At 40.4% G+C, this 25,803-nt stretch overlaps 1 protein-coding gene across 1 annotated transcript in view; it reads left to right on the top strand.

Moving 5' to 3' along the window:
* C11H7orf50 (chromosome 11 C7orf50 homolog) overlaps window positions 1-22,983 on the top strand; it is a 194,947-nt gene extending 171,964 nt beyond the window's left edge. Inside the window, exons 5-6 of the mRNA XM_044979115.1 lie at window positions 16,983-17,064; window positions 22,410-22,983. Coding sequence (XP_044835050.1) covers window positions 16,983-17,064; window positions 22,410-22,592 — 265 coding nt within the window. The 3' untranslated portion in view covers window positions 22,593-22,983. The remainder of the gene's footprint in view (window positions 1-16,982; window positions 17,065-22,409) is intronic.
* The last annotated feature ends 2,820 nt before the right edge of the window (window positions 22,984-25,803 follow it).

The raw sequence follows: 25,803 nt of genomic DNA, 5'->3' as shown, positions 1-25,803 counted from the left end.
TATCGTGAACTTTTGTGATGCATGGGAACCTTTTAGTTTTCTTTTTAATTAGTTTCATTTTTGTATTGTGCCGTACTAAAAAATAAACAAACCATCATGGGCTGCATCCTACAGAACCCCAGTGGAAAAAAAAATCTGAGTAATCCACCGAGTCTCTTTGAGTTTCACCGTAGGCTTTGTAAGGAACCAGTGCTATCAAAATTTAGACCTTTTCCTCACCTTTTTCTCTGGTGCTGAGCAAATGAGCTTTCTGCTCCAGATGATCTAATATAATCCAGGATGCTCAATGTTAAGTTCCTGGTGAAATGGCCTCTCTTGCCACTCATCCAGGCAGCAAGGTTATTTTGAAGATAATGCCATTTGGTTTGACCTGCTGTTGAGAGGTGAAATTGAATATACATCCCCAAACTTCCTAGGATCTTAAACATGTTATTTCAACAGGTGTATATATAAATCCTGATGCTGAGGCTAGTTCAGTCAGTCCCTTTATCTGAAGGGAAATTTGCTATCAGACAAAAACTAAATCCAACAAACTGGTGTTTTTGTTTTGTTTTTTCCCCCATATTATTAGTTACTGCTTCATTGGAAAAAATTGAAACCAAAAGTAAGAACTGTAAGCAGTTCTGTGCTATTGTCAGATATCTATTTTTATCAAGGATCCCGTGAATTACCTCAACCACACCTATAGCATTCTGGACACTGAGGAAGACTTCCAGGTAGGCAAAATCATATAATCAAAAATCTCAGCCATCTCTATCCTACCAGGTGGTCCTCTCTCTTTCTATATGGTGTTTCAGTTAGGCACATGTCAAGTATTTTGGATGTTAAGAGTTAAAATGTCAGAAGAGAAACCCGATTGAACTCATTAGGTGAATTTCCAACTTGAAATACACACACGTGGGAATTACAGTCCTGTTTTTAGTAGCATCATGTCCTGAAAAGAAAAGACAAATTGCTGAAGGTGAAGATGGTTACTCTGTCACTGCCCCCTGACAAATGACTGACCCATCTCATAGCTCTGTATTTTTGTGGACTGGGTCTGCAATCTTGGGCAACTGAGTCTACTTTAAGCTATGGTAATACTAGTAAAAGAATAAGGAATAATATGACTAGTGCTGAATTAGTTTAGGGAGAAAATAAGAATCCCTCCTCACCTCCAAAGAATACAGCCAAACCTTTGCTCATTTCCAGAATCAAGCAAAAGAGAAATGCCTGAAATATGGGGTTAGCTCCCTCAAACGCACACACGTGTCTCCCGTCTCCTGTCCCCGCCGCTCCCCCCCCCCCCTCCGCTCGTCCCCTCAACATTTTCTAATTATGAGTCTCTGAGCTTTTGGGTTCTAGCTGGAACAGGAAGCAGAAGTTCTGAGATCTTGCAATTGTTCTGCAATATTTCCAACCCAGTCAGAAGAAAGAAGCATCAGAACCTCACCTGTTGTGAGATTTTCCAGTCAAATCTTGTGGGCTTCAGGGGTTCATCTCATTCATACAAGGTTCAGAGAAGCAGTCAGACTTGTGGACGTTTATCTGGACCAAATCTTTTAAGATATATTAATATTCTTTTAGATAAAACCAATCTACCTTTTATCTGGAGCAGGTTTGGATTAGCTCACTGAACCATTTGCTTAGCCCTAATGTACGTCTTAAGAAAGAAAGGGAAAAGCTGCAGAGGCTGTTGCCCCTGTGAAGTTTCTGTCAGAATCAGTAGCTGTTTGCATCTTGCTAAATCTGCCCATCATCTTATTTAGTTTATGGCTCAAGCAAGAGACTTCTTCCTATAATCTCCATAATCATAAATGGTCACTCAATTTACAGAAAGGGAGAAATAGAATAAGAAACTCTAATCCTGCTTTACAGTTTGTAATCAATTCCTGCTCCTCTCTGGAACTTTGATTTATTTTATGGAGGGTCACAACTACAAATCTCAAAGCATATTTCAGTAAAAGCTGCAGAGCAATTTACTTTGAAACTCACCCCCCGCCTCCCTGGACTCCTACCCTTATGTCTGTGTGAAGCAAAGCTGTCAAAATATTTACACAATCTTTTGGTTCAAACATTCTCTTTGGGGAAAATACTATATTTAATAGTATCATTAACACAAAATCTTAAGTCCCTTGGATATGACATCTACTGAGTCCAGAATCAACTGTGAAAATTATAATGCAGCCAACTACCCACCATTAAGTGGATTTCTGTTACAATTTTTAATAATAATGTCCTCCATCTCCATCAAGACAAAAACAATGATGCTTTTCCATAGAACCTTCCATAGCTTTTTACAGCAGAAACCTTGTAAAATTAACCTAACTTGAAAAGTTTCAATGTTGCTTACAGGGTTCTAAGTAGTATAGTGAAACTGACAAGAATCTTGTTAATTTCACTTTTTTGCTGCTTGGCAAGAGCAGGAGCAGAAGCACTGGAGTGGTCTGTCTGCAGATTAGGTAAAACAGTACTACATCCGTTCATGTTTTCAGGATTATCTTCATAATTATAAAGGAGTTTACTTTAAAACCTTCATGCTTGCCAAAGAAGGCTTCCCATTCACTGCTGGTGAATGCAATTTTTCAAGCCCTAGTTTACTTGTATTTTTTTCACTTCGGTAAAGTCTTTAAAGCTCATCATAAGTCTTCTCAGATAAAATATAATGGTTGTAAAAATGTATTAACAGTGAGGTTGACCATCTTGCAGTAAGTGCTTCGTCAGATGGGGGGAAATATATTACAGGTGTTAAACCCAGAAATACTTTGACCAAACTAGTTTGTTTCTCTGCCTAATTCTCTTTCCTGTCAAGAAACTACTTAATTTTCAAACTTAATTCCAAAAATTGAATGCATCATTTCTTAATGACTCTCATTTCCAGCAAAATATAATTTGGCATAAATGAATTTTCTTGGCAGTTTATTACAGTATATCGAATGTAGTCATTAGATACGTTTGCTAGTTGACTTCCGTATTCCATCTGCTTTATATACTGTCCAATAAGGGTAAAGTCACAAAAGATGTAGGTGCCTAACTGCCACTTTAGAAGCCTAAATCCCAGAATTAGGCACCTCTGGGATTCACAAAAATCCTGCTCAGCTGCTACATAACCCTAAAATCGCTCATTGCCTGAATTTTTTCAAAGTTCCCTCTGCACATTAGTGCTGCAGCCCCAGATACACCTAAGCCCCAGAGCAGTGTATGAACTGGAGGAAGATAGGCATTCCTCCAGCTAGCTTGCCTTCAGTGCCCGATTCGGTATGCATTCTCAGACCTCGCATACCAGATCGGGCCCCTGTAGCTCAGAGTACACAAAATGGGGAGGGGTCAGAGGGAGAGGAGGCCCTCCCTCATAATTTTTAGCTAAGTAGTTAGGGTACTTACTTGGGATGTGGGTGTCCCCAGGTTCAAGTCTCCCCTCTACCTGCAATGGAGAAGGGATTTGGACAGGGATCTGCCACCTCTCAAATGAGTGCCCTAGCCACTGGGGTCTGAGATATTCTGATGTGGGGCGCTCTCAGTCTCTTCTGTTGAAACCGTTGCACTGTGAGTATTTAATGAAAGACTCATTGGACCAGAGAGAGAAAGCAAGCATGAAGATGACTCTGGAGGGTGGTAGTTAGAGCACTCATATGGGAGGTGGGAGACCCAGGATCCAGCTCGGCTGCTCCAAATGAATTTTTGAATTGAAAAAGTGAAAAGACCTTTATTAAACAAGATATCATAGGTGCAGAAACAAAAGAAATATGCAGCATGAGGCCAACCTAGATTGGGACTGATCCTGCAAGTTACTGGGCACCTCAATTCCAATTGAAGTTGTGGGTGCTGAGCACCTCATAGGATCACCCATGCCTAATCATACAACATGAAGAAAACATAGGATACTTTCCTTTTTTCAAGTCGCTATAAAAACAGAGTAATAAAACTGACTGGAATACCCTTCTCCAAGGTAACAAGCATTATTATCAGTGCATTATTATTATCACTGTAACTCAGGAAAATGCTTAAAGTCAGTTAATATTACAGATTGGTGTCATATGCAAAACCTACCAAAATATCCTAGCTAATGGTTATTATTCCTTGATACTAGATTTTATAGATCAGTCCAATTTTATTCACGAGATCTCATTCGGGTTTTTATTTATGATGCCTATTCAAGATGCACGGAGCACAACTGTTACATCCTAGTCTCCAGAGTTGATACACTACGGGCCCTCCACACCTTTTGGTTGTGAAGGTTTTTTGCAGGACAGGTATTGTGGACCAGATTGTTTTCTATTTATTTTAGCGTGCACCTTTTATCCCCTACCCACCTTTCTCCACTCAAATTTGTTTTGCTCTTGACATGAGAGAAACACAGTGGAATTTGTGCATGATTTCATATCTTTGTGTCACAAAATATGAGACAAACTTTTAAAGAATAAACAATTCTCTCTGGCTCCTAGGAAGTGTGAAGACTTCTCAGCCAAAACCCAAACATTGAAAATATAGTGGAGAGCAGCTTCCTAGCTGCAGGGAAGAGTCTAGGCTAGTCGAACAAAGCCAAAATTAAAATGTAAAATGCAGTTGACAGTGATTATTAATCCGTTAGCTCCAGGGAGCCATCATGACCTCCCGGCCAAAGTTAAAATAACAAGACATGTTTTTTAAAAAATAAAACAAGATGCTTAATCAAATTAGACTCCCGCTTCACACATTCATTATTAATATGATGATGCCAAAAAGTAAAAGTTGTTTCTTTTAGATGAATAAAATGAAATTGGAATGGGAGCCATCCGCGGGAAGCAGTAATTGGTGAATCAGTTTCCCCAAGCATAAATTGTTGGGGCAGAAATCTAATCTCAGCTGCACCGTGCCTATCACAAGATATTAGGGAGAAAATTTGATGCTGTCCTGAACACTCATGCCCCAGTACAGAAGAAGATTTTGCCAGGTATGTGGCATTGCATGCCAATTACAGCAGAAATAGTGAGATCTGAGAGAGGGCTCTCAGAATCAGGTACATTTAGATTATTCTTTATTGGCAATTATGTTTGTCAGCTTTAAGAAATCTGTCTTTACAAACAGTAGGGTGAATTACTGATCTCCAAGTGGAGTCTAAGTTATTAGTTATGAACGATAAAAGCCTAAATGGCTTAGAACTGGTCTACCTGAGGAGTCACCTCTCTCCTCATTCCATACTGCCACAGCTGCAGTCAGTAGGGAGGACCTGACTCCCCCCTCATTATGTAAGAGATGGGGTGGATGGATTGCTCTCTGTGAAGGCCCTGAGACTCTGGAGCTTGCTTCCACCCTTAGTCCAAAATAGCCCAAATTTGGTGATCCTTTAGGCATGGTGTAAAAACTATCTGTTCAACTGGGTTTTTGGAGAGGGCTGAGAGCGTGCTTCCCATAATGATGAAGGGGGTAGAAAGACGTTTCTGTAAGTGAAAGGGAGTCACTTCTGTAAAGTGATTCTATAATGCTGCTAGGATTTATTGTGATGTTAGGGTGTCTAGAGCCTTGGATAGACTCTTTAGTTTTTTTCTATGCACTTTGTTTATTTAGATTTTAAAATATCTCCAGTTATCTATCAACAATTATAATAGTGACCGTGGACCTATTCAAAAAATAAAAATCCCAGAAACTTCAGAGCTGCCCAAGTGTCTAAGGATTGTATCAGTATTGATAAATATCAGTTCTTCGACCTATTCCCAGAAGAAATCACTCATATCAAGGGTTAGAGGCTGGAACTGGAGATAGGGAGTACTTTGTAGCTTGTTGGCAATAAAAGTCTGATAGCTCATTACTAAGGTGGGAGTAATGCCGCAATACACAAACCAAAGCTATATTAAAAACATCTGGTCAAGAAGAAACACTAAATTTTCAACAGTGTTGTTGATTAAGGGCTCAGCTGGGTGACACACCTCTTTATGGTGCCAGCCGCACCCTACCTATTGCTGACAAATAGCTCATAGGGAGATGATAAACTTCCAGTGAAATCTATCAAGCCATAAATTGATACTTTGGCATCCTAGCTACATCAAAGCAAAATCACTCATCCAGAGCTTCAGAGTCCAAATTCTTCTCCAAGTTGTTCATTCCTGTTTCCCTTCTCAGGAAGTTTCATTGATGAATTTTCATCCTTGAGTTTAATGTTTTTTCTTCTGACAACACTTTCAGATTCACTAGGCACAAAAACGTGACCTCAGTATTTCCTAAGCAAAAGTTATAATTGGCTGATATTCTTAATCCCTGCAAGTTTTTCTGCTCAAAGTAGCAAGGCTCAGATGACTATATATTTTATCTTTTAATGAATATTTGACTTGTGCATAACAGCTTCTAGTAGATTCTCTCATTCCCCCCTCCACTATTTCCACCCTACACACTCTCTAACTATAATCGCTTCATCAGATCCTGCACCACTGAAATCATGGGAGATTTAAAACTGATATAATTTGAGTAAGATCAGGACCTTCGGATATACCTCTATCTTTATCCACTCTGGTACATGTCCTTTTACAGATTTGCAGAAATACCCAGTGAAATTGGTCATATTCCAGACTGACGGGAGCCTCTTGACCTCCTGATTGGAAAATCACTAGTTGTCAAACTATTGTTCTCACAGATGGTTGATTTGTAATCTTATCAGATTATAAGGGCTGCTCAGATCCCTCCATTTGACTGTCAAATTTTGTAGACATCTTAAATCTGTCTTCCAGAGAGTACTAGGTAACATCTTATCCAATGTAATACTTAGGGCTAAATCTGCAAAGGGACTTTAGGCACAGTCTTGTAATGCCCAACATTTAGGCACCCTGCCACCCAGTGGAATTCACAGCCCTGGGTTAGGTGCCCAGGCTCCCTATATAATGCATAGGATGAGATAAGCACCAAAAAATAGGATTCACAGAAGCCAGTAAGCTGAATGGGGAACTGCTTAAACTAACCAATAGGAAATGCCAAGAAGAGATGGAGCTCTAAGTTCCACCCCTCAAAGGGACCTTGGTGCCTTACTCTGCCCCAGACTCTGTTCAGGATTGACAACCATGAATGATCCTGGAGTTAGGTGCCTAAGCCAGGTCAGCCCTTCCTCATGAAAAAATGCAGGAAAAGGTGCTGGTGCCCCCCTACCGCCTTATATACAATAGCCCAGTTGTTAAGGCAGGATGAGGGAGATCCAGATTCAAATCCCCACTTGATTTGGAGCAGGGATTTGAACCCACTAGTGGTGTAGGGAAGGAAACGACACCTAGTTTGAGAAACTTACCAGAGCTTAGGTGTCAAGCAGCTAAGCAGAATCAGGACTTAGGCAGTTTTGTGTGTGCCCATTGACAGAAGTTTTGGCGCCAGGGTGACTTTACCAGTGGAAACTTAAATTCCCACAGAATTAGCACCAGAGACTTTACCAGTGGAAAATTAAGTTCCCACAGCAGCTGGGCAGAGGTTTTGAGGGACTAAATTTTGGACTTTGCCACTGAAGTGGCGGTTAAGTGCCTAAGTCCCTTTGTGGATATAGCCTAAAAGAGACCACACCATCTTGATTTAAAAATTATTGAAGTGGAGAAATGAAGAAAGAAAACAGAGTTATATTGGAGCACCTGGAGTCAGTCCAGACCAGTACAGTATGTGGTTTAAAACAAATTTTTTTCAGTTTTGCTCTTATGTGCAAAGCTGCTACATCATTCCTCCTCTGGATCCCAAACTAGCTAGTAAAAAAAAAAAGGCTAACAAAAAGTTTTAGACCATAAAGTGAAACCAACCACCCAAAAAACCCCTGATCAGTTAGAAACTGCCGAAAGAAGCAGTCAGTCCCAGACAAGCTAGGTATCAGACCCCACCAGGAGAATTTTAATACAGGAATCAGAGAGTTTGTAACATTGTGGTAATATGCAGGGGAAGGGCGCGGGGAAGAAAACGAGACCTTATTATGCTTTTCCTGAGGCTGGTAATGTATCCTTCATCTGATCATTATAAAGTATTTGTATAAATGAGACATTACTGGCAGCATTTGTAAATGATCTTGCTTGCAGTTGGCTTTTTGAGTTATATTCATGCCAACAAAGGGGCCCCCTTCCTTCCTCACTCACACATCCCCCAAGATGTTCTTCATGGGAGGGAAAGAATGTTAGTTATTTTCTTCTCTTCTCTCCCATTACTGTACACGCTGTCGCTGCTGCTCTTGGCCACCAGGGTAATCAGAATTATGTGTCGAAAAAGATTGACATCTGGACAGAAAGACTTCAGCACATCATCCAGGTAGTACACTGCAGCATATTCATCCCAGGATGAATGGGAAAATTCTGAAGGGCTTTTGTGGAATAAAAGAGAATACATTGGGAAGGAAGAAAATGGATTATACTTTTTTCTTGGGAGGCTGTTCTGCTCCCATCTTTTCTCCTGTTCATATATGTAGGCAACGTACATTGACGGTGTGTTAGAAATCATACAAATCACCTTTGGTCTTTGATGCCTACCAGCTGGCTCTTCTTTGTTGCTACAGGAAGGAACACATTAAGTTCTCAACATCACTACTACTACTAGCTACATTTTTAGAGTCAAAACATAATATTTTGCAGTCTCACTAATACCAGTAACTTAATAGCTGCACTATCAAGGGATCTATTCAAAATCAACTACAAATCTTCCCAGTATAATGCTGCTTGTGAAATCTTGAATGAAAAGTAACAAAAAATACTAGAAGAGGCAGCATGGTCCAATGGGCAGGGTATTAACTCAGACTCAGTAGACATGGGTTCTATTCTTGGTTCTATCACTGACGTGCTGTGATTTTTGAGTCTTCATGTCAACTCTCTGGGCCAGTTTCCTTTCCCACCCTTGATCTGTCTTATCTATTTAGACTATAAGTTTTTCAAGGTAAAGATTGTCTCTCACTGTTTATTTTTACAGTGCCTAGAACAATGGACCCCAGTCTTGGTTGGAGTCCCTAGTTGCAACTGTAATACAAAGAATTAATAATACTATCAATGAAAATATACAGTAGAACCCCATTTATCTGACCCTTCATTATCTGGCTCTCCATATAAACCGAACAACTAGCACACACATGTCCAAAAGTAGGCAATCACTCCTGTGGCTGCTAGATGGCTCTTCAACCTCGCACTTTCCCGCTCTCCAGATTATCCAAATTTTTGATTATCCGGGTTTGGTTGATGCACATATTATCTTTCTACAGACATGATCATGTTCTTTGCTTCAAGGCATTTCAGGATCTTCCTTTTACTGTATAATGTTTTCTGTAGAGATTTCTGGGCCCTAGTTCAGTCTGCTGTGCAGGTACCGCCTGCCTTTTTACTAGACACCATGGCAGAAATGACATATTAAAAGAAGCACTTTTGACAGTTTTGTTGTTTCTTTTTTTCCACTGTGCTTTTTACCTTGCTGCCAAAAAAAAAAAAAAGAAAAGTGTCCGTAACCTTTTTTTTTTCCCCCTGCACAGATCTCTAGCCAGTATTCTGTGTCTGAACCAGATGGAAGAACATATTAAAAGTTGCTTTTAAAACCACAGATAGAGCAGTGTTGCCAGTATAGCTGTTCTGCCAAAAACATGGTCTTGATTCTAGGATCTGTTGACAATTTCAAAAAATTCTCTTCTGGCAAGAGAGCCCATCAGTGACATTTTTTCTTTCAATCATCCAAACAATATGGAGAAACCTTATCTGGGACATAATTTAATATATCCATCTATTTTTGCAAACATTGGATTTGAGAATAGCAATGTAAGCACATTCACTTTCCCAAAAATGGCCAAAACAAAATCATTCCAAATGTAAGAAAAATTACTAGTACAATAAATAAATTTGATGCATTTGTGTCTGTTCTTCTACCTCACCTATGTGATTCCTACATTTTCAAAGTATTGTTTACGATTTTACAACATGGCCCTTGTGGCATTTTGGGGTCCACCCAGCAGGCCAGTATGAGGTTTGGTCACCATCAGCCTTGTAACCCTGGGTGTCTTGTGGCTATGCAGCTTTGGACCCAAACAGCCTGCCAGCAACCCACAAGCCTCACCGTGACTTTGCCCAACCTGGTTACTCCTTGCAGTCTGACCTTAGTACCAGGGCTGGTTCAAGGACGTTTCGCGCCCTAGGCGAAACTTCCACCTTGCGCCCTCCCCCGTCCCCGAGCCCCCGCCCTGAGGAGCCCCCCCACGGCAGCTCCCCCCCTCTGCCCTGAGGAGCCCCCACCATGGCAGCTCCTCCCCTCGCCCTGAGGCGCCTCCCCTGCAGCAGCTCCCCACCTGCCACCCTGAGGAGCCCCCCCCACAGCAGCTCCTCCCCCCGCCCTGAGGCGCCTCCCCTGCAGCAGCTCCCCACCCGCCACCCTGAGGCACCCCCCTCCGCCCCAGCTCACCCCTGCCCTGCCTGCTCCCCGAGCACGCTGTGGCTGCTTCACTTCTCCCGCCTCCCAGACTTGCGAGGCCAATCAGCTTAGGTGCCGCAAGCCTGGGAGGCGGGAGAAGTGAAGCAGCCACGGCGTGCTCGGGGAGGAGGCGGGGCAGGGGTGAGCTGGGGCGGGAAGTTTACCTGCATGCCGCACCCCCCTTTACTTGCTGCAGGCGGCTTCCCTGCGTGCCCCTGCCCCAGCTCCCTCTGCCTAAATGCCGGCGGCAACCGGGGTGGCCAAAGATCCGGCCGCCGCAGTCGCTGCCGAAGAAAATGCCGCCCCCCAAATGCCAGCGCCCTAGGCAACCGCCTAGGTCACCTAAATGGTTGCTCCAGCCCTGCTTAGTACCCTTCCAACCCCAAGTTCACCCCCAAATCATCCTACTTCAGGGACTAGTCCAGGGTTTCGCAAACAGGGGTCGCCGCTGCTCCAGGCCAATGGGAGCTGTTGGAAGCGGCGTGGGCCGAGGGACTTACTGGCTGCCGCTTCCAGCAGCTCCCATTGGCCCAGAGCAGTGATCCGTGGCCAGTGGGATCCGCGATCAGCCGGACCTGCGGACGGGGCAGGTAAACAAACCGGCTGGCCCACCAGGGGCTTTCCCTACACAAGCAGTGACCCCTGTCTGAGAAACCCTGGACTAGTCCCTCTGACTGGACCCTCACACAGAAAGCAAGAAGGTAAAACATTCCAACCTGTTACCTTTCTCAAAGTACACACTTCACTGAACTTACACAGCATTGATTATTTATAATGAAAGGAAAACAAGTGTATTAACACAAGAGCATGGATTACGTGATACCAAGTAAAACAGATAAAGGTAGAAATGGTTACAAGGAAATAAAAATGAAAACACATCTCTAAAAGTCTAAAACTTAATCTAGCAAAATACAGTCTGTTCAAGATGGTTTCTCTCACCCCCAGTCTCCTTTCCAGCTTTTACTGGCCAGGACCCATCACAGACATCAGATTGCTTGCTTTCGTTGTCTCCTAAGGTAAAGGATAAAGATGGAGTCTCTCTCTGTTCTTTATATCCCCAAAAGGATTGCCTTTGTCTTACAAGTCAGAGAGACCTCCTGGGGATTCAGTCTCCCATGTGTCTCTGTGATACAGGAGCTGTGTTAGTTCTCTGTCTCTTGGGTTCAGGATCAGGATAACCACGGCTGGTTTAGGTCAATAGCTTTGATTTCGGCTAATATGTAAATTGAGGTAAACCCACATTGGTCTGGGACAGACCTGTTTATTACATTTCCCTCGGGTAGGCTGTCTTGTCTTAAACATGTTCTAGTAACATCACACAGAGGAAATTCATAATTTCACATATAATATTAACACATGCATTTTACAATGACATTAATGGCCAGTTATGGTATTGGCTTTTATATGATACCTTACACAATACCTTTTGGATAAATACCATGACAACACAGTGTTGTATGTAGTGAGTTGGTTTGGTCTGATGAGTCAGTTACTCCTATGCCAGTGGGCATTAGTGGCTCTTAGGGCACAGTCCTCCACCCAGTTCTTTGAAAATGTATCCATACTTTACATTTTGAATTTATTTTTCAAACATGGCAAACTTGCCTAACGTCAACTCAAAGCTGAACATTCACTGAGATTTCTTCTTATCCCACAGACAATTCCAGCTCCCTCAACCACTTTGCAGAATCTACACTTCCACAAGCATCTCCTGTCACTCTCACCCTTCCCTAAGAAGGAGCTGCTCCAGAAGGTGCTGCTCTTTGTGATCTGGATACAGGTGGCTTGGTGCTAGCAGTATAAATCATTAAGAAACCAGCTATTGAAAAGAAAGAGACTTTTCACAGTCATGGGGAAGACTCTGAAAGTAGTTGAACACAAAATAAATGACCAAACTATGAATAAATAGGACACAAGTATTTTTCCCTTAAATGCTTTCAACATGATGTGGCCTGAGAAAAGGTTAGCAGTGCCAAATGCGCTATATACATTACAGGGGCAGGGACTGCTCAATTAGTCCAAGTACTGTATTGGACATCTAAATGCCTCTTCTTCCACAAAAAATAAACTTGCCCCAAACTCCTCAGACCTCCATGCCAAGCCCTCCAGCTTCCTGGGACTTTCCTGCCACATATGGCTGACCCATTGGCCTGATGTGTTGGTGCAGTAACTCTTTCTCTAATTTACCTGCTGAATTGGTCCTGACATACACACATGCTACCCGCCTCCCAAATGAATGCAATAAGGTAGGAACTCAAGGAGACACAAATGTGTGGGTATCATTTATATACTGTAAACTGTTGGTTTGTACAAGTCACTTTGAAGTGCCAAATGTCTGAGTAAGGATTTAGGAATTTTTAATTAAGTTCTTTATAGAAAATACATTTGTGCTTAACTAGGTTAACTCCTTTGCCTTCTAAACAAACAGACTGTGTTCTCCCTACCAGCTGGAAAAGCTCAGATTTGGCAAAACAAAATAGGCAAAATGTCAAGGTAAATCCCAAAAGAAAAGCAGACAATATTTGTTTAAAATGATAAAAAGATTTACATATGGGGTCTGAAAATTCTTGGTCATCAGAATTTCAATTGGCTTGTTTAAAAGACCAAAACAACAAATCAATTCAGTTTCTGTCTTGAAAATCAACGAAATATTACGTTGAACTTCTGTTTAATGCTAACAAGCTTGGGGGTTTGTTTCTGTTTTTTCTTCTGTATGTCTAAGTTATGGCCTCCATCATCATAGTGTCTGAGAGCCTCACAGTCTTTGAGAATAAATCCATTAGAAGATTGCTTAAAGCCACTTCAGCCTGTGCCTGTATTCCTGGGTGTACCAGATCTTACCCTGTGTCATTATGGTCATGAGGGGGTAGCTCTCATTTTTTCTGTTTCCTTGGGCTTTGTCTTTTTAGCCCTGTACATACTACAGCCTTGTCACATAGTTTGTGACATGGTTGGCTCTGAACATAGTTTGTGTTCACACCCAGTATTCTATATACTTGGTTAATAACCATGGCAGCTAATAGTATTCTGCCCTGGCCTGCAGTCTAAACAGGCATGTGATTGTCTTCCTGTATCCAGTTTGTAACACTTGTTTTGATGTGTGGCTTGGACTCTCTGACTGTGCCTGTAGAACTGGTTTTCCTTAGTCTGAGGCCTCTGCGTACTAGGACATCCCAGAGCGCGTTGTCCCCACATACTGTTAGTGGCCCACTGTATTCATACCCTCTGTGTGCTATTAGAGAGCTGCCTAGATTTTCCCAGCATTTTTTAATAAACACATGGGTAAGTAGTTGTGTGGATGACGCATGGTTATGTTATAAAAATTGCTGCTGTGAGTACACAACTCAATCGTGTTTTATATAATAATCATAGGAGACCTGATGAACTGACTTTAAAATCATGGTTGTACTTATAATGTGGCTGGGTCTTGAGGGTTTTGAGCAAACCTCCCACATGAGACTATCATTCTCCAAAAAAGTCTTGGACTGTCTGAGTCAAGCTGCGATGAACTCCATTTCCTATGTGTCTTCTACTTTTCTCTTTTAAAGCTACGTTGAAACGTCAGTTTAAGATCCATTAAACTTCAGTCAGCTTCATGTTTTTTCAATCAGCTTGTGCTTATAAAAAGATATAAACAGTAACTGTATCCATAACAATAATTAGCAGTTGTATGATATATTAGAAAATTTGCCCTAAGCATAATGGGAAAATATTTACATGTACATATTTCCATCTAGTGCCATAACTTCTTATATTACATATGGACATTGTGCTGGATATAGCTACTTCTAAAGACCACCAAAAAAGGGAGTGATTGTAAAGAGGGTTTATTATTAAGTGTAGTGTAGTTAATCTTATTTATACAAGATTTTAAATCACTCAAGATAAAAAGGCTGCATTAGTGCTGTAAAATGTCAAGAAAGCCTGAAGTCCTTTAACAAAATCTCTGCATGTGACTAGGATAATCTGCATGTGGCTTGTTGTATTAAATTGTACTGAAAGAGTTTAACCTTTATTTGTACTTTAAAGGTAGGGCAACCCAAAAAACAGTGAATGTATAAATAGCTAATTCTAACAGAGTTCTCCCACACTCTGCACTTCACCAAGTGATACTTTTGTAGATTTTAATGATCTGACAGTGATATTCTTGTCATTTATCAGTTTTTCCTCCTCCTTCAGCCATCTGTATTAATGAAATATTTATGCTGAGTATACTAAAAGCTTATAGGTGGAGGGGTGGGGTTCGTTATGTGGAACAATCACACAAATTCTGTTATGATAATTATATTAACTCTGTGTCCATGATTATGGGTTCTTGGGCTCAGAATGGGACCAGAGTTTGGCATGCAACGAAGTTGGGAGAATGAGTGCAACCAGTACAATCAAGCCAAGAGCACTAGTTAAAAAATGTAGAATTGTTTTCTGAAAATGTGAATGCCCCAATAACCCATATGTGGGAAAACATGACTGACATATCATGCAATTTCTTTAAATGACAGCTGAATTTGATCATGACCATAATAGTGCAGCGGGTGCACTAGATTAGAATGAACTGTTCATGAAGAGTTTGTCCAGTGTAATAGGCACTGACATGGTTTCCATCAACATCATGAATATACCACATACTATTTTTTTTAAAGAACAAACACACTTTGGTTAGTCAATTGATGTAAAACTATCTATTTTTCCATGAGTGCCAGTTTCCCCTTTTGCAGCCATTGCATCTGTTTGGATGCATAGAGAAGTTGCCTACAAGTGAATGCAAAGTACCAGTGAAGAATGTTGAATTTTATTCCCTTCATTGTTAATTTTTTATTCTCCACAAATCTGATTCTGGTGCTAGCCATTCTTTTTACAGCAGGCATCCTTGCTGGGTGGTTAAACAACAAAAGCAATTGAATCATGATTAACTGAAGCTTTTTGATTTCTTTGTTTTTCATTTTTGTATTTGATTCCATAACTTTTGGATCTTCGCTTATGTCAGTGTTCGTGCTTTTTCAGTTTCAGTCTAATATTTGTTCTCTAATAGTTTGATTCTTTAACTGCAATATCCCGTAGTAGACTTCTGGATTGACTTTCTTAATTTGCAGATATACCTTTACTTGCTGGTATAAAATATAGTGCATTGGATTGTTAACCATTTGTCTGATTTTTCAATTTATCATTTGTTTTTGCTTTTTACCTTGTCTTTTTTGTGGCAGATTTCCATTTAATTTACTAATGAAAACTCTGAAAGGAACTATAGGCTTCCCCCCGGTCCCCTTCTGAGTTTGGAAACTTCTGAAGTTAAAAAGGAGCTTATTTTGTACACTTGTATGTTTCTACAGAAGCTCTCATGAAACCCTCCTGGACAAATTTGTGATCACTTGGTCTTTGTTTCACAGAGTTCACTGAACAATTGATTTGCTAGTGCAGAAGAAATTTAATGTGAGGGCGGTTTTGCTCTATTAGACTTGACAGTGTTTGAACAAAGTTAATACTCTTGCCTAACTGGCTTTCCAGTTGATTTCTATACTCAATATTACTGTGTAAAACCAAGTGGAACATTAAAGGTGGACTTGCATCATACCTGTAGAGATGTTTTTTTAATTCGAGTGCTTGCTCATGTCCATTCCATATTAGCTGTGTGTGCTCTCCACATGCACCAGTGCTGGAAGTTTTCCCCTCAGCAGTATCTGTAGGAGAACGGCTCTGGGTGCCTTCTGGAGTGGCGCTTGCATGGCACAGTATAAGGGGTGCCACCGGCTCCCCCCACCTTCAGTTCCTTCTTGCCGCCAGTGATGGTGCTGGAATGTCTGCTGCTTCAGCTTGTGTTGTTTTGTTCTCTGTTCTTGTGAACTTTGAAATCCTGTAAAATAGTTATACATAGTTAGTAGTTTCTTAGATACCCTTAGTAGTAGTTCTCAAACACTTTGTTAGTCGTGAACGGGACTCAGCCGGGAGACGGGGCATGCCCCGATCCCCAGGCTTTAAGCCCTGCAATCCACATACCAGCTGCCTAAGGTGAAGGGCACATAAGTGACAAGTGCCGTATCTGCAAGTCCTTCAAACCTAGGACGAAGAAGGAGCACGATATCCGTCTAAGAGCACTCCTAATGGAGTCGGCACTCACTCCGGCACTGAAGCAGTGCAGTGTGCAGTGCTCCCCTGGTGCCATCCACGAACTAGCACCGGTCTCCCTCCCTAGCACTGGGGGCACTGATCGATGGACTCAAGGCGTACCTCTCCAGTAGATTGGCACAGATCCTGATGCACGTGCCACCCTGCAAGAACTTCGGAGAGAACTGTGGAGCAAACAGACAGCAAATTGCATGGCCTCAAGGACTCTTGCACGACTCTGATAAGGATAACTTTGCATCATATTTGAAAAATACAAGGATTGGTAGTCAGGATTCCTGGGTTCTTCTGCTTGCTCTCCCAGTGATTTGTGTGACACCTAGGGCAAGCCACTTAATCCTTCTGTACTTCACTTTTGCCACCTGTACTCTAACACCTAGGTCACAAGGACATTGTGAGGCTTAATGTAATGCTGGTAAAGCATTTTGAATCATTATATAAAAGTGCTACGTGAGTGCTGAGTATTTTTATTATCCAGTATTTTATTTGAGCAATTATTTTTCTCATTTATTTTGTTACAGCTGGTCCAAAAAAAAAAAAGAATGGAAGTTTCAAAAGACCAGGCAGACTTGGCTTCTTTTGCACATGTATGAGAAAGAGAAGGTTTGTATTAAGATTACTTTTTATTTAGTGAAATAATATCTTGGAGCAAGTAGTTATAAATTAGTTACACCTATTTTTTGTTAACCAAATGTTACTATGGTATCCCAACACATATGTCATTTTTGATTTAATCTGGACAAGGAGTCAATGTACACATTTGATTTTAAAATCAGCAGTGTTTAATGTAGCCTTTCAGAACAATTGGCAATACATGTTTGCCAATCTCTGCTTTAAATCGTTTGTAGTTAATGCAGCAAGACTTAGAAGAAAGGTCATAATAGACCATAGGTGGTTTGGAATGACCTTTCTCCTGTGTATACTAGATTGTTATAATTAATGTACAAAAGTATTATTGCATTTTGAATACAAATGAATGATAAATTTAGATCATATTTCAACTGTATTGATTAATCTGAACTTCTGAATGTGGAACCCAGTACTAATATCATAGATACTCACATTTTAGGCAGCTGAAGCTGTTGCAGATCCTTTCAGGCTGATAACATGGTTTCTCACTCAGTACAATGTACATGGGACCTTAGACTGATTATAAAAGACTTGGCAGTGCATCTATGTTAAAAATCAATGGCTAGGCTTGCACCAGTGGTAGAATCCAGCAATTTAATAACTTTTGAAAACAAGAGATTTAATTTCCAGTTAGCCTCTGGTTATGGTGGCATTGAGGGAATGTTTCAGACCATTCCACTTTGTTGCATAATAGAACAAACCACCTTGCCAATCCATAGTGGGTTGTTCCTTTGTTCTTTTAGTTGACAATTTTTGCCCATTGTCTGGATGTGTCCATACAGTTAAAGATTTTTTGTTAAGCCTATTTTATACACAATTAAAATAGTTGTTGGCCTATTTGATGCAGATTTCAAGCCAGCTACCAACTTAAAGTGTTACCTTGATGAGAAGAAAGATTAAAAAAAAATAGTAAAATCAGTGTTTTATTTAGGCAAAAATGTTCACAAAGCATTAGTACAATTTTACTGGCATAGCTGTATTTAGGAAGTGACAAAATAAAAGTTTAACTGCGGGTATGGGGAATAATTTGCTTAGTATTTTAGATTTGTTTCTCCTTTAAAACCATCCTTAACATCCTACCAAACACAACATATTTTCTCTACAGCTGTCTAGGAGCTATTTCAGGGCCAAAATGATGTCCTTGCTTTTACACCTGTTTGTCTTTGGGTTTCTTTCTTTTCACATTGAAGATACTATTAACCAATTTATGTCAAATATCATGTTTTCAATAGATTTGAGTATCAATACATAGCTTAATTCTGTATTTCTCAACACTGAAATAGAAATGTTTCCTATTTTGGTATCCTCTTTAATCCATTGAGATTATTATGAGTTATTTATACTAGCATATTTTAAACTGTCTATTACTGGTGAGGTCAGATTGCAAATGGTCTTTAAATAGGCTGCTTCCACTGATTTCTATGAGTTTGAATGAGGAACTACTCAAGTACATAAACTTAAGCACATATGTAAGTACTTCCCTGCATCAGGCCCTTAGTAAGGGTGACCACTTTGGTGAATATATTTTTATACCTAAATTCTGCTCCCTCTTCTTTAGCCAATACAGTCTACAGAGTTCAGTCATGAATAAAGTACACCGCTACCCCGATATAACGCAGTCGTGGGGAGCCAAAAATCCCTACCGCATTATAAGTGAAATGCTGTTATATTGGGGTAGCGGTGGTAGGGCTGCAGCGGTGATTTGAAGAGTCCGGGGCTCCGGCCACAGGGAGCCCCAGGCCCTTTAAATCGCCGGCAGAGCCCGCTGCCGCAGCCCCAGGGTAACGGCGGCAGGGCTCCAGCGGTGATTTAAAGGGCCCGAGGCTCCCTGCAGCAGCCCATGGCCCTTTAAATCGCCAGCGAGCCCTGCTGCCACAGCCCCAGGGTAGCAGCGGGATCCAGCGGTGATTTAAAGAGCTCCGGGCTCCGGCCGCTGTGGGGAGCCCGGACCCTTTAAAGCACTGCCCGAACCCCGCTGCCAGAGCCCCGGGTAGTGGCAGCAGGGCTCCAGCGATGATTTAAAGGGGCCTGGGCTCCCTGCAGCAGCCGGAATCCTGGACCCTTTAAAGCACCACCAGAGCCCCGCTGCTACCGCGCTGTATGCGAACCCGTGTTATATCGGGTCGCATTATAGCAGGCTAGCGGTGTATAAAAGAAAGCACTTTTTCTGTTCCTTCCCAAGTTCCATCTTCAGCTTCTGGTGGTGCCCAGTTAATAACTGAAGGTCCTGCAGTAGGACAAAGTGGGATTCAGAGAGGAAGCTGTACTTGCTTCTGTCTGTAAAATCAGTTAGGGCTGACTCTGTAAAATCCAGATGGTGGGTGACTGGTGTCATAGGTCTGGTTGAACGCCCACTCTTAGCAGCTCCCTGGACTCTTGTGAGGGGCCTGCTGGATCCAGTGTATTTTAAGACCCTGGAGTCTCAACAGATACCAGGCATAGCCCCAGTCTTGGAGCTGCTGGGCACATTCTTGGAGTTCAGACCCTCTGTCCAGCACTCCAGCCTGAGAGCTGAGATCTCTGCAGTCAAATTGCCTCTCCCCTGTTACCAGGTCTGACTCCGTGTGTAGTTTAAACCTGGTCTTTTCCAGAACTCCACTCAAAGGTGTGAGCCTTCTGGTTTACATCTTTGCGGGGGCCCATGGCATGTGTACATGATGAACACCTTCACAGTTATATACTGTTGAACACTCGAGAGTTGATAATATTTGGTTTGCTTCTAGATAGATATTTCCATTTAAAATGTTTAGCTCCTACATACCTACATACTGCTGGACTGTACATATTCAATTGATTTATTTCCTGTGACATCAACAGCCAGCTGGAATATTGCCTCAGGCCTAATTCAGATTGCATCAGGGAGATCGTCATTAAAATAAATGGTTCTGCAAAAGTTATTCTCATTTATTAATAGTGATTATTTGAATTGTGTACAACAAACTCCCTGTCCTTTGGAGCCATGGCATCACTTTGGTGAAGAAAAATAATTTTTCAACAAGAAGCTCTTAAATATTGTTTTGGTGACAATCTAAACTCGGAGGAAGATGGTGATATTTGCCCTATTTATTGATTTATTTTTGCTGCCAAGCCCAGTTGGAGTGCTTATGCAGTCCTGTGGAACTAACTGTGGACACCGCAAGTCTACAAGCAGCAACCATTCTCCAGATAAGGCTAGAGGCAAGGAAACTGTTTGGAAGAGAGGAAATGAAACAAAAGCCAAGATAAATGGCAGTGGAAATGATAGACAAAACCATAAACCCATTAAGTTTGTCTACCACTATTGCATATTCAGTGGAGGGAAAAATACATAGAATATTCTCTGGTTAACATGGTTCTTATTTGGGATAAATTATATAGCTAGATTAAAGAAATGTTTCAAAGGTTTTTGTTTGCCTTCCTTTGAGGCTGAAAACTAAATGCTTTATAGCCTTAAGAACAAAGCAGCCGCATGAGTCTCTCCACACATACAATTTCTAAGTTTAGCATAGACTACTAATTGCCCCTTTAAGCACTTTGCTTAAATTATATAACGATAGATATAATTATACATGATGAGGTCTGACTACGCAAATAAAGTCTGGTAAAAAGAAGGGTAAATTATATATGGATGTTTTGGCTAAAGTACAGAATACACAGAGGCTGTTGAGTTCAAACATTCACTATAGAGAGAATTATTTCCATTAAAGGTATATTATCAACCTAAACCTCATCTTTGTGTCTTATCTTTTTTGTCTGCTATTGTTACAAATTGACTGTAATTGAACCAGATCAGAAAACAAGAAGATTTTATTTTTTCAATATATTTACTTTATGCATTTGACAGCACTTTATGTATAGTTAGTTTCATCACTATGCCTCTGGTTAATTTCCTTTTTCATGTGGGTAGGTTTTTAACAAGAGTATTGTAGCTGAAGAGTGATAGTTGGCTTCCCTACTGGATAAATTATAAGTCTGAATATAGACTTTGCTTTTGGTTTAGTGCTTTGTATTATCCTTCATTTACTATGACATTGTTGGAGTCTGATTTCCTCAGTGCACTGCAAGTGATCGAACTTTCAGTCAGTGAAGTTACGGGCTCAGTGATAGTGCAGAAATAACTTATAAACTTTATTATCTGTTAAAATTCTTTCTTCTGTAAAATCGTATTTCTCAGGTAGAATAAAAGCATACAGTCCTCTGTTAAGTAAGGCCCTGATCCTTCAAACGCCTGTGCATGTGCTTCACTTTGCACATATTGAGTAGTCCTGTTGAAGTCCTGTGTAAAATTAAACATGTGCATAAATGTTTGCAGAACGGGTCATTTTAGCTTCTTCTGAATCACAGGGAAAATATTTTATTAATAACAGAGATTGCTGTAATAGAAATTGTACATACATTTAAGAAATGCTTCATAGAAAATCAGGTTATGTGATGTTCTTGAAAATACATTACTTTATGGTTAAAAATGTAGAATAAACCAATGTCTAAAATGTTTTTATTGGATTATCAGTAATGTAAATACAACTTATTGATTATAACAGCATTATATCCTAACCGATGAAGCTAAAATGTAACCTATTACTAACTAACTAATGAGAAAGGAAGAGAGAAGAGAAAAAACAGATGGGGTGCTTGGAGACGGTGACGCTGTTTCACATTAGGCATGTTTTAGTTAAATGATTCTATCAGAGTCTGATTCACTGTGATCTAAAAACGGTTTCCATATGTCTGAATTTATCTGTTGTTTCTCAAACTAAATGTTAGCCCCTCGTATGATGGTTCTGTCAACGTCACAATCTATTGTTTGACAGTGGGTGGTATCTCTTCCTAGCAGCTCAGATAATTTTGGGCATTGAGGGTGGAAAGTTGCTATTATTAGACATATTCTGAGCTGTTTGGCCAAGTGCTTTCCTCAGATATGTACATACAACTCTTATTGAATTCAGTAGAACTTTCACAGATATATTCAAGGATAGTATTTGGGCCACTGTTTTCTCCTTCAACAGCTCGTATAGGGTTGAGATGTTGGTCAGTAAGTGGAGGGATGTACTAACAGGTATTTCAGCTTTTGTTGTGACTGCATTTTGCTTTGAGTTTTATCCTGAAAGCTGAGCAAAGGGCAAATATGTAATGATTGTCTCCCACAATGATTAGCACAATGCCAATAAGTATCTCCATTTGAGTTGAGAATTGCTTGCATCTAATAATCATGTATTCCTGATAGTTGTCTGACTCAGCCTGGTATATATTCAGCCTGGTGCCATCACATGACTTTAATTGTCAACTGAGATTTTCTCCCATCACGTAACTTACAGTGTCAATTATCTCTCTTCTTAAAGGTTCCAGATGAATATTTCTCTATTTTATTGGACTATCTGGAGGGGCTTAAAGGCAGTGCGCGAGATGTAACCATGCAGAAAGCTGAAGCTCTTATGAAAGGGTATGACAATTCTGATACAGAAGATCCAGGCCTGTTGGAGAAGTGTGAGCGCATACGAAAAGTTTTACAGCTATTATCATGAAAGTGTGTAAACCTTGTCATTAGATTTCTAGATTCATCTGTCTCTACCATTGTATGGAGAGCAGGTGAAATGCAACAAATAAATTCTAAAAGAAATATGTAAATACATGTTTTTTTCATTAAGAATTGTAATTATGATAAGATTTCATGTTTCCATTGCTCATTGTACAATATTAAAATCAATCATTAAACAGTTTATAAGGAGATTGTAATCAAAATGAACCATAGTGTTTGCCCATTATTAAACATTGTATTTTGGCTCCATCAAGTAATTTTTGCATGTCTTGGAAATGAGTGGAAACATCCATCTCACTTTAGTTTTTCACGTATCAACATGTAATTACTATTAACTGAAGAGAGGAGCTTTGTGTCTCTTAATAAAAGCAAAACAATCCAACCAACAGAAAGTCTGGAGGTTCTTTCACAAAGGGTAGTTTTAAAAGTGAATGTAAAGCACAGTGCTTTGTCAGCCAGCTGTAATCTATCACTTTCAGCTTTAGCAGCATGTCATTTGGATTTGGGAAAGATCATTTTCAGTCTGTCGAACATGGGTTTATAACACATTTACTTATTAGCAATTTAAGCAAAGATCTGGAGATTGTCAGCTTTGTTCGTTTTCCTCTTGATATTTAAAGTTTTTTGGGTGCTTTATGGCAATAGCTAGGTATTCGGAAAATGTAGAGACGTGAATAGTCCAAATCAGATGTCCATTGTGAAATCACCTAATCATACCATTAGTAAGATGCTATCCATAACAGGAAATGCTGTGTTATAACATTTTGTGTTCAGCCTGACAAATTACATCTTCATCTTTCTCTTGTAATTGTTTTCCAGTTGAGTTAATCTGTATTCAGTTGCTTCAACTAGGGAACGTTTGTATCCTAGGAGAATGCTGAAGACCAGACTTTTATGCAAAAAACAAGGGCATTAATTACTCCAAAGTTTGAGATCTATCTTTAATAACAATACTAATTGAGTACTTGTTCCTAACCAGCACTCCTGACCTGATTCTCAAAAGGTTTTGTAATTGCAGCATTTGGCTGGATTTTGACAAGCTACAGCATACATGAATTGCTGTAGCTTTTGAAATATACAGCCAGTTATAAAAGCAGCTTATACATAGTGACCTCTTTAAGACAATTATATTGGGAGCCAAAAATTCTGAGTGATCTAACATGTGCTGTTCTAATATGGTAACTATTATGGAATTTAACATGATGGGTGAGCCAAGGTATAAGAAAGAGAGAACAAAACAACAGAGAGTGCCTGTTAATCCCCAGAGCAGAAACAGTGAGGACACACATGTTGCTTATGGACATTTTCTTACTTACCAGTTGTGCTACCTGGCTCCCTTCTCATTCTCTCTCATTTTTCCCCTTCTTGACATATCTTCATCTCTATTGTTTTCTTTCATTTCCTCCTTTTTTGCATGTGCCCCACTCACTTCTCATTTGTATCCTTTTCCCATTTTTTTTTTTACTACAAGCATAGGCGGCAGCAGATTAAAATTAAAATCAAACCAAACCTGAAGAGCTCCATGCTTTCCCCCAAGATGAAGTTCAGTTGGAAGATAAAATGGGAAGCTCAGGAAGATATCCTCATCTCAGAAACACTGGTTTTGCTTCTTCAGATGTGCACTCTGATGTCCGCTGGTCTCAGTGTAGTTTACTATCCAAGATTATGTGAAGGCGGTAATATCACACCTCTTATATTTAGAGTAGCACTCAGAATATTAAATAATCTGTGTTTTCTGTGCTAATGTGAAAAGGAGCAGTTCCATTTGCATGAGTAGATTGTGTTGGCAAACTACCTTGAATGTATCTGAATTTAGAACATAGGTTCTCCCTTTTTCCACTTAATTCACTTGACCCTAACAGAGTCGTAAGGTTTCCTCCTGTCCCCATAAGGATGGGAGGTCCCTCGTTTCCACCTGTTTCTTAAGAGGCCTTTCACCTTTGGATTGATGTAATTTGAAGGAATCTTGAACAGGGCCTGTCTGTAGATGAGTGGCTGCATGGCAAATTAGGTAGATGAAAGCATAGAGGCCACATGGCATGAAAGAAAGGCATGGAGACAGGTACACAAAGTCCTGCTATACCATATCCCAAGTCACCAATCAGTGTTTAGGTGGCCTGTCTCATCTACTTTCTTCAGGAGGGTAAAGATGGGTGGAAGCCATTTAATTATACTAATAGTCCTGCATGTATTTTGGAGCACATTTGTCAATCAGCTTGTTGTTCTACTTAATCTAATTCTATTATCGACGTATCTCAGAGAACGCGATCATACCCATGTGCTGCCAGCTGGCCTGAGGCTGATGTATGGGCACTGTTGGCTGTCTGGAAAACGAGGAGGTCCAGAGCCAACTGAATTGAGTCATTCACAATAAATAACTGAAATGAAAAGCAACTGGATGAGTTGGGGTTCAGAACAGCAAGTGGTGACACAAGGAACTAACAATCCTATATAATAAGGGCTGGGTCAATAACGGTAGGGTTGGCTCAGGGCAGAAAATATTCCCCTTTTATGATGGTGTTGACTGAATTCTAAAGACTTGCCCTTTCATGCAGCCAACACCAAGGTACCAAGTACTTTAGCAGAGAAGGGTGAGAAAGAACCAGAGATGAGGGGTCTTCTGTATCAGGCATGTCTTTTTTGTTGTTGTTGTTGTTGTTAGATTAATCAGTGTGGCTAGTTCTGAAGGCTTGGGAGAATGGGGGAAGTGTTTTCTGGGTTTCTCTCAAAGCCAATGGTGATGGGTTACTTTAGAGAAGTGATATAGCCTCGTATAAGAGCAGAAATACCCATCTCCACCAGATCCCATTCCTTCCCTTTCCCCTCTTTTACACTGGCATCTTCTAAGCCACTCCCTAATACTAGCAATTATTAGGTAGAAGGAACCTAAAACTTCATGTATTGTATTGCTACTGTCTATTTGTTAGCTTAAAGTTACCAGGGCTCTTAATTCCTCAATGTTCTAAGTAAGTTCCATCTTCTGTCTAACACTGTAATTAAAACAGGAAAGGACAAATTGTGGTCTTTGATTCTCTTAATAATACTTTGCACTTCTACAGACCCTTTCACTGGAGAATCTCACACTGATTTACAAACAGGTCTTTCAGAACACTTGTAGGAAAGTAAGTCTATGTTGTTAGTCCCATTTTACAGATGAGAAGTCTCAGGCACAGAAGCACAGGAAGTTAGGTGCCTTA

Source organism: Mauremys mutica, chromosome 11 (assembly GCF_020497125.1).
Source record: "Mauremys mutica isolate MM-2020 ecotype Southern chromosome 11, ASM2049712v1, whole genome shotgun sequence".
Lineage (NCBI taxonomy): Eukaryota > Metazoa > Chordata > Testudines > Geoemydidae > Mauremys > Mauremys mutica.
The sequence above is the reverse complement of the archived record's forward strand: the minus strand, read 5'-3'. Positions and strand labels throughout refer to the sequence as shown.